The following is an 11,994-nucleotide window of genomic DNA, read 5'->3' as shown; positions in this document are numbered from 1 at the left end:
AACCTGTAGAGAGCCGTATTGCCACCTGCACTTGCCTAAAGCGTGTCCCCCCCCCCCCCGCCCCTGCGCTCAGCGTCCGACTGAGGCTCAGCCGCAGAAGCGTAACTCTGGGGAGACTGGAGCGTGCCCAGCGGTGACGGCAGCTGTTTGTAGTCTCTACAAATGTGGCTTCACCTTCACCCTCGTTTCCAAACTCAGTCCATCAGAAGTCAGTTTTTCGTAACAGCCGGCACGATGGCCTCTGTTAGCTTTTGCTGCTCCCAGAGCACTGTAGGCAGTTTCAGAATGCGAAGTGGTCCTGCAAACCCATGATGTTTGGGGAGATGCCCTCACCGTCCTGAGTCGGGAGCCTCGACCTGCCACCGGCGCGTCCCTGCCATTCTTCACTTCGTCCCGCCAGCTACCGGTGCCGCCCCACTCCATTTCCGGCTTAGAGAATCTGGCCAGGAAGTCAACAGCATGCTCCCGATCAGTGCTGGTAAGCGCAGGCGACTGTGGGACTTGACACCACAATTCTACTGGGCTCATTTGTCAACAGAGTGTCTTGGTTTGTGTATGATTTCAAGTCACTGGTCGCACGGCTCCTTCCTGTACAGGATCTGGTGGCCTGTGGCCCGTAAACCCCATCACTGGCCGTGCAAGGGACACCCACTTGAAGGCGCGGACACATGACTGCCGAGTGCGCACACTGATGGGTTTGTAAGATGCGGCAGCTCGACTCCTCCAGTTTGGAAGGCACGGTTCCCGCAGCGAGCTCTCGTTCGAGTATTCCTGCAGCCTCCTCTGCTCTGGGCATCACACCGTGACCCACCAGCTGAGTCCGCGGCCTTGAGGATCCAGAGGTGCAGACCTCCTCCTCAGGGTTTCTGTCCACTGCTGACAGAATGCCAACAACAGCCACCACAACCGGACTTGGGCCATGTAGTGAAATTCTGTGACAAGGAGTAAGGGAAGACTTGGCTGCTTTACTTCATTCGAAGGTCTCTCTCTTTGGAGATCCAGCGTCTGAACCTGAATCCCAGGATAGGAGCGTCTCCCTCATTAGTTGCTGTTGAACAGGAGTTAGGTCTGAGTATTTATATTTAACTTGATGTTTTGCTGCTTGAAAGCAGGACAACTTTCTATGGCTGTCGTTGTCTGTCCCCTGGGCTGGAGCTTCTGCACGCACCTGTGGTGTCTGGGGAAATCTTTAGTTGCTGGGAATCAGCCAGGACGCTGTGTCTGGTGTCTGAGCCAGCACTTGGATGTGGCCCCAGAAGAGCCTTTCTCTCCGTCCCTACTGCTGAACTTAGAGTTCTCTGAGCACAGTGGGTGCCCTCTGGTCCCACCGAACAGTCCACAGGTGTCTTCCTGTCACTCAGTCCTGCCTCCCGCCTGCAGGGCTGGGTCCCTGTCCCTTTGTCACCCTCATTCTCCACCACGGCCACAGCTGACGCTGAAGACGGAGCTGGCTGGTCCCCAGTAGCTGCTCTTGCGTGGAGCCTGACTGAAGAACGAGGAGGACATGTCTCGGATACATTTGTTTTCCTCCTGCTGCAAACCTCTCACGGCACGAAGGTTTTCCAGCATCGTACCCTGTCCGCCTCAAGCTCTAACTCTTGCTCGTCCCCACCTGACATCTCACACTCTGGCCACTGTGAACTTTACGTTTCCGGAACTTCATACCTGGCTTTTGCTTCTTTGCCTGGTAAAAGTACCTCAGTCCAGGCCCTGCTGTCTTTCCAATGCAGACTTTTGTTTTTTGGTTAAGATTTTATTTATTTATTTATTTATTTATTTAGTAATTTCTTCACCTAATATGGGGCTCAAACTCACAACCCTGAGATCAAGAGTCGCATGCTCTTCCAGCTGAGCCATCCAGGCGCCCCTCGAATGCAGGCGTTTTTGAGTGTTCTTACCCTATGGGATGAATCCACACGGTGTCGGCCCACGTACACGAGTGCAGGTCCCTGTCTCAGCACGTGTGTGGCGCTGTCTGCACACCTGAGCCCCTTCAAGGCAGGAGTCTGCCTGTATTGGTACCTGGGGCACCGCAAATGCTCTCCTTGAAGTAGAGCCGGAGGACAGACGTTTCTGAGAAAATGATACTCAGACTCTAGAATTACAGACTTCAGTATGTGCCTTGACTTTTCCATTAACTGGCACCTGACCTTGGGCAAGTTAGCTAACCTTTAAAATGTCAGCTTTAGGGGCGCCTGGCTGGCTCAGACAGTGGAACCTGCGACTCTTGATCTTGGGACTGTGAGCTCGAGACCCATGTTGGGTGTAGAGATGACTTAAAAATAAAATCTTTTAACAAAATAAAATGTCAGCTTTGTCATCTTTGAAGTGGGGCAGTGACAGAATAAATGGGAGAGAATTGAATGAGAAAATCCATGCAAGCCGTGTAGAATAGTGCCTGATACATGGTAACTGACTGCTTGAAGGAATACATATATTTTAAAATTATTTTTTTAAATAGGTGAAACTGGCTCATGTCACATAATTCAAAAGATCTAAAACAGTGTATGGTGAACAGTCCCCTGTTCATCCTTGTCCTCCACGTACCCCTCCCCAGGGCCTGGGCAGCTACTGGGCTGTCTCTGTTTTTTAAGTGAGCAAGGGCATGTTATTATATATTATGTATCTATTGGTTTTTAGCAGGATGGGGGGCATACTGTATATGTATATATTTTTTGCAGTTTACTTTTTTGCTACCTGGTATCTTTTATGAAATGTCTAGGGATTGTTCCCTTATATGGATAAATAATTATTTAGGTTATTTGCAGTCTTTTGCTAATACAAACAATAATAAATTTATATAAAATCCCTTTGACTCTAAATACTTTAGTGTGTATTTCCTAAGGCCAAGATATACCATCTTAGATAATCATAGGACAGTTATCAACATCAGGGTGTTAAAATTGATCCAGTCCACAGATCTTATTCAGATTCCATTATTTGTATCACTAATGTGCTTGATAAAAAGGAAAAAAAAATCATGCATACTTAAAAAATTGTGGTAAATATTGCTGATTTTCCTCCCGTGCAGTTGTGTCCATTTATGTTCCCGACAACACTGTGTGGAGTGCCTGTTTGCTCATAGCCTTTTGAACAGGTTGTTATCCAAATCTAGGGATCCCTTTTACTCATTGATAGGTTAAAAATGGTTTCTTATTGTAGTTTTAATTTCGTTTCTCTTAAAAGAAGTCAAAGGTTGAGCAGCTTTTCATGTTAAAGAGCCACCTGCATTATTCTTTTTGGCTGACTGTTGACTTTTATTTGCTGTAATATATTAAGGACGACAGTATTTTGAGAGCATATATTCTTTCTAATTTGTCTTTTTGAGTTAAAAGGGAGAAATGTTTTGTATTTCCATAGCCAAATTTGTCAATGTGCCACGATTTTGGACTTGTATAATACTTAGACTCTGATACTGACGTTATGGAAAGTAACCTCTTTTATCTAGCACTTTCCTACTTTCATATTTTAAGCTAAATCTTTGACTCAGTTTTATTTTTTGTTTGCAGACAGACACCCCTCTGTCCAAACACCATGCCACCACACCATTCTTTATACCCACAGCTCTGTGTGGGTCGTGTCTGGACTGTGTTCTGGGCATGAATCTTCTTATTCATGTGTGCTGGTAGCTCTGTGGTGCGCCTTCGTAACTAGCAGGCCTAGTCCTCCCAGTTACACTGTTTTCAAAGGGTGTTTTTGATGATTGTCACATACTTACTTTTTCATGTGTACTTTAGAATTGTCTCCTAAAGTTCCAGAGCCCTAGTTTTTAAAAAAATCCTATTGGTATTTGTAAATAAGTGATTTAACCAGTGAGAATTGATGTCTTTGTACGAAGAATAGGGTGTGTATTTCCATTTATTCAGATCTTTTCTATATTTTTTTCATATTTTAATAGTAGTTTAAAACTTTCTTCTGGATTTTGTTAGATATGAATGATGTTGATTTCCGGGTATTAAAATGTGGGCCTATTTCTTAGTTTTAGGTTTTTAAAGGCATATAATCGTATCATTTGTAAATAATGATTTTACCTTTTCCTTATAGTTTATACTGTATATTTCTGTATCTTATCCAATTTCATTGGCTTGTATCATTAGAATACGATAAATTCAATGCAGTGATAGTGGATTTTTTCCTGATTGTAATAGGACTGATTTTATTACTTTCCTATTAAGTCAGATGTTGTATGAGATATGTTTATTCAGCTCCTCCTGTTTTTAGACAGTTTTTTAAAAGTTAAGACTAGATGTTAAATTTTAGTAATTGCCTTTTCATCTTGAAGATGATTCTCATATATGTTTTTCCTTTTAAATATATTAATATGTTGGAAGAAGAAGGCAGTTGCCCAGCACCAGGGAAATTTGCCGTGTAGGAATGCAGATGTGGTTTTCCAGATCTTTCAATTTGTCAAAGGGTCGAATATCTGGATTTAATTTTTTTTCTAATAGTGCGTGGGCCAAACAAAACATATGGGGGCCACATTTGGAGACATCTGCAGGGCTGCTAGTCTAATTTCTGTTCCAGTCCATTCCCAAAAATAATTAGAGCCTGGTGACAGTTTTATGTTATGTCATCGTGGGTAATTAAAGATAAAATTTTCATTTTTGCCTGGAAAAAACCTGATGGGGTGGGAATTTCCCAAGGGGATTTCCCACCTTATTATACCTTGCTTTTCTGATTTGTCATAAGACCATTAGATAATTACTACACTTTTATGACTTAATTTTTATCCGTTGGTATTAAACGGTCTTAAATTTCAGACTTCTGTAATATGAACAATATCACCATAAAATGAATGTCTCTCTCTCCTTTTTAAAGCCACTTCCCCTATTTCCTACTTTTTTCCCTGTGGTTTGTCCTGGTTTCCATTGTGTGACTGCTTTCAAAAAATGCTCTTTTTTATTCCTTTACCAAACCTCGTTTCCTATGTTAATTAGTCTTGAAAAGAGCATTGTATTCAGGAAAATATTTTCTTTCCTTATAGATTCACTTAACATAAGGAAAATTCCTTGCAATTACTAATAATAGAGAAGCAAATAAAAGATTTTCCCCGAATAAAGCTATGTCCGTACAGACACAGTTAAATAAACAGTTAATATTTTCTGATGAATTTCATTAACTTGGCCAAAATCTGTGTAATTTCAACTGGGTTCTTTACCTCATTGTAGATGTCTGTTTAACTACAGATGAGTAAATCTAATAAAAAATTATGAAAGATAAAAAGTGATCCTGCTGAATTTTGTTTTTAAGATTTTTGTAATTTAGAAATCATTTATTATATTTCCATAAATTCGGCTTGTGATTTTTCTTCTGATAGGAATAGTTTTAAGCCTGATTGAAAGTTGAATAATAATATTTGAAGTTACAAAAGAGTCTTTTATATTTGATCATGAACTAGTATATGTCATATGTACTATTTCTTTGTCGTAACTATTTGAGTGCCTTTTTACAGCATGAAAATTCACCATCTAATTATTTGCACGTGTATTACATTTTATTCATGACATCAGATAGATTCAAACAATGCTTATTCCAACTTCTTTCCTTCTCTTAGTATTCTTTGAGTTAATTTTGGAGTCATTTGCTCACATTGCTTTTATTCACATTTACAGTAGACTGAGTTTGCGCCTCCAACTGTTGCTTGATATTACCTGTCCACTTAGCGCTCTTACCTCTCACAGACTGTGATCTGTGTTCTCATGGGACTGTCCAGATTTTCTGCAAGATTAAATCATAGTCTTCAATAATTTCAGTGATCATGGAAATGTCAACTTTTTTCATAATTGATCATCTATCTTCTGCTGTGGCAAAACGTATATAGCTTTTCATAGGTATGATATATAGTTTTAATCTAGCCCTAGAAGGACATTCAGGTGCCTTCATGTTTGGTGTCATAGCGGGGCTGTTGGTGTTTTTCATTGGGCTGCAGGTTCAATCCGCGAGGAGAACGGCGTCCGGTGGCATGTGTGTCCCTACTGCACGAAGGAGTTCCGGAAGCCTAGCGACCTGGTGCGCCACATCCGCATTCACACCCACGAGAAGCCCTTCAAGTGTCCGCAGTGTTTCCGGGCCTTCGCTGTGAAGAGCACCCTGACCGCTCACATCAAAACACACTCGGGCATTAAGGCCTTCAAGTGCCAGTACTGCATGAAGAGCTTTTCCACCTCGGGGAGCCTCAAAGTGCACATCCGCTTGCACACAGGTGCCACGGGGGTCCTCTGGGGACACGGGCTCACGTGGTCTGCGGACAGTAGCGGAACACTTCGAGGGCTCATGTTTCCTTCTTTTCATAAGTATTTGTGATTACCTTCTAGAGGCGAGGCTCCGGGTGTGTGTATGCTGGTAAAGAGAGAGCCAATGGGACTTTGATTCTCAGGGAGCTGATGGCTTAATGAGGGAGGCAGTAAGCAGTCCCCCTTAGGGAAGAGCCAAGAGACAGTGCTCGTGGGCAGCCACGCTTGGAGGTAGAGGAGGCAGGCCTTCCTATGGAAGAGACGCCTCAGGTGGGGCATTTGTGCCGAGGCTTGGGCAGCGAGGGAAAACCTAACACCTACTCTACCTTTCGGATATTTTGTAATCAGCATCAAGGCATGAAAATGTTCATATTTAGGCAGTAATTTTATAATAGTTTTATTGAGATATAATTCACAGATCATAAAATTTACTCTTCAAGTGAATTCAGAATTCGCTTTATTCAGAAATTGTGCAACCCACCCAACTGTCTGTTTTCAACATTTTTATCGCCCCTCCCTCCTGGAAGAAACCCCATACCCATTTAGCAGTAACTTCCCCTACGAACCTGGGGTTCCTGGGCCGAGCTGACCATGTGGATGAGGGTTTGAAAACACTAAAATGAGTCAGATTCGTTATATGCCCTTCTTAGGACTCTCCAGTTTCATTTACCAATGAAACTGTAAGTGAAGGAAATTTCCTTCAGGAAAGCGAATTGATAGTAGAGAATTGTTAAGAGGAAATTATTACTGTCGTTGTCATCAGCAGCAGCAGCATAACTTACAACTAATAACAACTACTGTTCACTGCTTGTTTGCTAAATGCTCAGAGGTGCTAAGTGCTATTTCGACCTGAGTGCGTTCGCTCCCGGCAACCAGCCTGGAGGCAGGCGCTGTTATTCCAGTTTGCAGACGATGGTTTGAGAGAGAGAGCAGTCTCACACACTCTAGTATTCTTAAGGACTGAATGTTTAAATATTTTAAGGTTTAAATATTTTACAATGCAAAGTTAACAAATGTTCTTTTTTACTTAAAATGCTCTTATTGCATCTAAATATGCACTGTATGCCAACAAGGGAAAAGAAGTCGAATTTATAATATCCCTGAAATTATAAGCATGAAATGATAAATATTCAAATCAGTATTAAAGTACTGGAATTTTATGTTGGCATTAGTTGTTGAGATGTATTTTCTTGAAATAATTCTACAGTGTCTTTTTATTTTTATTAGGGGTCAGACCTTTTGCTTGTCCTCACTGTGACAAAAAGTTTCGAACCTCAGGCCATAGGAAGACTCACATTGCTTCTCACTTTAAACACACGGAGTTAAGAAAGATGAGGCACCAGCGTAAACCTGCAAAGGTTCGAGTCGGCAAGGCCAACGTTCCAGTCCCCGATATTCCTTTGCAAGAGCCGATTCTCATAACTGACGTAGGTAAGATTCTTTTCCCCTTTGTACCGTACAAGGATTATATAAATATTACGGTCTACATAGTTTTAAGCATGGTGTTAATGAAGTTTTTGTTTGGCATTTTTGCTTTATGGCCTAGAATGTTCCACAATCAAAATGAAAATCCTAGTTCTGTCTAAACTACTGCTCAAATTGTGTTCTTGGTTAAGGAAAAAATGATGTATACAAGTGAAGGTATTAGTATGTAAGTTCTCATTGAAGAAAAATTTCTGCCTCAATAGAACTATCAAAGTGTTCTTTATGTGAAATACGCAGTGCCTTTTGTTATTTTTATATTAAGATCTCTATGTAGTATGTAACAGATTATTGTATGGCTGCTTTAATCTTTGGACTGAAAAGAAAAATTGCCAGCTTTCAAGGTTTTTTTTTAGGCTCAGTGTTATAATCAAGGTAAAGTACGATTTTGTTAAAAGAAAATACTGCTTATGAGGATCTTCAGAAAAATGTTTTTGTAAGTGCCAAACAAAATTAAAGAAACTTCATTAAATTCTGTGCTAAAACTTTTATTTTTGTGCAGTTCCTGTATTTCATTATGTCTTAGGCAAGATAATCCAGTCTATGAACAAAATTAACATTAAAGTATAACTGAATAAGTTAAGGTTAAATGGTATAAAGGGAAATATTTTAGATTAATATAAATTATAATCTGCTAATAAGATGATCAACAATCATGAATCTTTATTTAGGAGCATCGCATAAAATATATAAACCAAGAACAATTAGAAGAAAAGAGAAATATTCAAATTGTAAAATATAGTGAAAGATCCTCAATTCAATCAATTTAACTAAACAGTGAAACTAAAAGAGAATTTGAAGTACACATATAAAAAGGGTTATTTTATAGCTTTATAGAATCTTTTACTCTATAGTACATACTCTTTTAAATATACATGAGACAGAAAGTTGATCAAATCCTAGGATATAGAAGAACTTTAAATTTTCCAAAGTAGACATTGTGCAGGACACAATCTTTGATTATAGTTCAGTGAAAGCATAATAGAATATAGCTAAATGTGCTAGCTATAGTTCAAATAGCTAACACATTTGAAAATTTAGATGAAATGGACCTTTTCTAGAATAATGTACTTATCATAATTGACTATAGAAGAAGTGGAAAATTCCAAAACAGACAGCAAGTAAAAGGTCACCCTCCCCAAAGTATCATTTCTCTGATGATTTTATGTCTAAGATCTACTAGGCTTCCAAGGAACTATGATTCTTAGCGGTATTAGTTGTTCAAAGCCAAGAAACTGATCAACGCTCCCATGGGAGGTTAGAATACTTTGATGTACTTGTCCACTTTTTGGTAGCTCATAAAGCAAAGCAACAGACAGTTTTACTTAATGTGTATTTAATATTTACTATAATCTGTAGGTTCTCAATGGTTTGTGCTATACCTGAAATGCAGAAAAATCTCTGAAAGTCAGGACAAATTCAACATTTATTTAGTGGCCCTAGAATGATCCTTCATGCTTGAGAGTTACCTTCAAATTACCAGTTTTTTCAGTTTGCCATTAATCAAATTAAACACCTGTGGGTTTCTTGACTTGAAGTTTGTAAGCCCTTAGTTGAGTTCAACTACAGTCCTAATACTCCAGACATTTTCCAAGGTTAAAATGGGGTACATTTTACTTGTTGATTTCACAGATGCCTGTGAATCAAAACTTGGACCGAATTAGTGGAGGCAGAACTCTTCTTTGGTCTAGGCTGAATGAGATACATGAGGGAAATGATTCATAGGGTGGCTTCAAATTGTAAAATGTAAAATATTGTAAATATTTTCATGCTTAACTTCATTATTATTTATATTTGTGTCTGTCTCTTTCAGACTCTGAGCTCCTTGGGGTTCTGTAGAAAAGCGTGACTTTAATAACCTTTGGGGGACAGATTTTGATAAAAACATGACAGGGTTTTTAGCATAGATTAGTTAAAAATATTTGACTTCATCGGGAGATCAGCTGTTCTAGTTCAGCCTGGTTACTTAAAACACAATATGTCATTTAGACTAAGACTGTCACTTAGGAAAGTACTAGAATGCATTAAAACGACTGTACCAAGTCATTTAGTCTGCATATTAAGGAAGCACTGTTGGTGGTATAGTACCATATGGTCATGAAAACTCAGAGCTGTATAGGAGCTTAAAAATAGTCGTTCCGAAACCTCTCTGTATTCCTCATTTGTACAGATGTAAAAACTAGGCTCTAGAGAGTTACAGTGTTGCTTTTAGGTTATACAACTAGTTTGTACTCATGGTAGAACTAGAATCTGGATCTTCTGACTTCTAGACCAGAGTTGTGTTCAGTAAAATTCACTTCCTCTGCATACCCATTACCACTGCATGCCCAGGCTCAGAAGTGTGGAAGAGCACAATATGAATTTCAAGTAGTCATTGTATCTTGGTATCAAGCACCAGTAATTTTTTTTCCCAAGCACCAGTAATTTCTACTGAACTTGAATATTGTGAAATTTATTGCATGTTAGGGACTGTATTTCACTAGACATGCTGTCTTATACTCTAAATGTTTTTTCTTCTAATTCAAGAGCTAAATTTTAAATACAGTTATGTGCAGACTGGGGAGGTATTGGAGTCAAAGTGATCATAATATTCAGAGGGAGTTCATTATTCCTGTCATAAAAAGCTGAGAGAGTTCATTACCACCAGATCTTCTTACAAGAAATGCTAAAGGGATTTCTTTGAGTGGAAGTAAAAGAACAATAATTAACATCATAAAACATTAAAAAGTAGCATAAATCTCATTGGTAATGGTAAATAAGGAATCATAGTTAGATTCTGCAATATGGTAATAGTGGTGCACTTTACTTACAACTCTTGTTTAAAAGTTTAAAAAAAGAGAAGTTAGGAAAAATAACCATAACTACAATAATCTGTTGTTACATAGTATAAAAAAACATATAAGTTGTAACAGCAATAACCTAAAATGTGAGAGGGAGGAGAAGTAAAAGTGTAAAATTTATGAATTCTATTGAAGTTATTATCTGTTTACAATAGGGTGTTACAAGTTTAAGGTAGTCTATGTAAGCCTCATGGTGACCATAAGGGAAAATCCTATAGTAATTGCACAAAAGAGCATGGTAAAGAAATTAAAACATACCGATACCAAAATGCATCAAAGCGCAAAAAAGACAGCAGAATAAGAAACGAGGAACATTGGATCCAGAAAACAATTAACAAAATGGCATTAGGAAGTTCTTACTTATCAATAATTACTTTAAATGTAAATGGATTAAATCCTCAAATTGAAGGACATAGAATTTCTGAGTGGATAGCAAAACAAGACCCAGTGATATGCTGCCTACAAGAGGCTCATGTTAGCTTTGAAAAGATACACATAGTCTGAGAGTGAAGGGATAGAAAAAGACATTTCAAGCAGATAGTAACCAAAAAAGGCAGGGGTAGTTATACTTGCATCAGATAAAATAGACTTCCTTCCTTCCTTCCTTCCTTCCTCCCTCCCTTCCTCCCTTCCTCCCTCCCTCCCTCCCTCCCTCCCTTCCTTTCTATTTTTAATTTTTTTAGACAAAATAGACTTTAAAGTAGAAATGATGAAAAAAAAGACAAAGGAGGTTGTTATATAATGATAAAGGGGTCAATACATCAAGAAGATATAACAATTGTAAATATTTGTGCACCCAACATGGGAGTACCTAAATATATAAAGCAGAAACTAACAGCTAAAAGGAGAAATAAACAGTAAAACAGTAATCATTGAGGACTCTAATACTCCACTCTCAACAATGAACAGATCATTCAGATGGAGAATCAATAAGGAAACAGCAGATTTGAACAACACTTATAAACCAAATGGACCTAACAGCCATATACAGAACATTCTAACTAACAACAGCAGAATACATATTATTCTCAAGCACACATTAGACATTTTCTAGATTAGATCATATGTTAGGCCACAAAAAAAGTTTTAGCAAATTCGTAATAGTCAAAAATCTCCCAACATAGAAAAGCCCAGGACCAGATGCATTCACTAGTGAATTTTACCAAACATTAAAGAAGAATTACCATCAACCTTTCTCAAACTCTTCCAAAAAATTCAAGGAGGAAGGAACATTCCCAAACTCATTTTACAAGACCAGCATTATCATCATACCAAAACCAGAAAAGGACACTACTAGAAAAGAAAACTACAGGCCAATATCCCTGATGAACATAAATGCAGAAATTCTTTATAAAATACTGCTAAACCAAATTCAGCAGTACATTAAAAGAATCATTCACCATGATTAGGTGGGATTTATCACAGGGATGTAAGGATGG

General features: G+C 38.8%; 1 protein-coding gene across 13 annotated transcripts in view; it reads left to right on the top strand.

Moving 5' to 3' along the window:
• The window catches only part of ZNF236 (zinc finger protein 236), a 108,540-nt gene that overhangs the window by 40,026 nt on the left and 56,520 nt on the right, over positions 1-11,994 (top strand). For all 13 annotated transcript variants that reach the window (XM_032422559.1, XM_032422545.1, XM_032422554.1 and 10 more), the window contains 2 exons: positions 5,930-6,202; positions 7,461-7,664. In XM_032422559.1, the coding sequence (XP_032278450.1) occupies positions 5,930-6,202; positions 7,461-7,664 (477 nt within the window). The remainder of the gene's footprint in view (positions 1-5,929; positions 6,203-7,460; positions 7,665-11,994) is intronic.

Source organism: Phoca vitulina, unplaced genomic scaffold (genome assembly GCF_004348235.1).
Source record: "Phoca vitulina isolate PV1807 unplaced genomic scaffold, GSC_HSeal_1.0 scaffold27, whole genome shotgun sequence".
In the NCBI taxonomy this organism is placed as follows: Eukaryota; Metazoa; Chordata; class Mammalia; order Carnivora; family Phocidae; genus Phoca; species Phoca vitulina.
The sequence above is the reverse complement of the archived record's forward strand: the minus strand, read 5'-3'. Positions and strand labels throughout refer to the sequence as shown.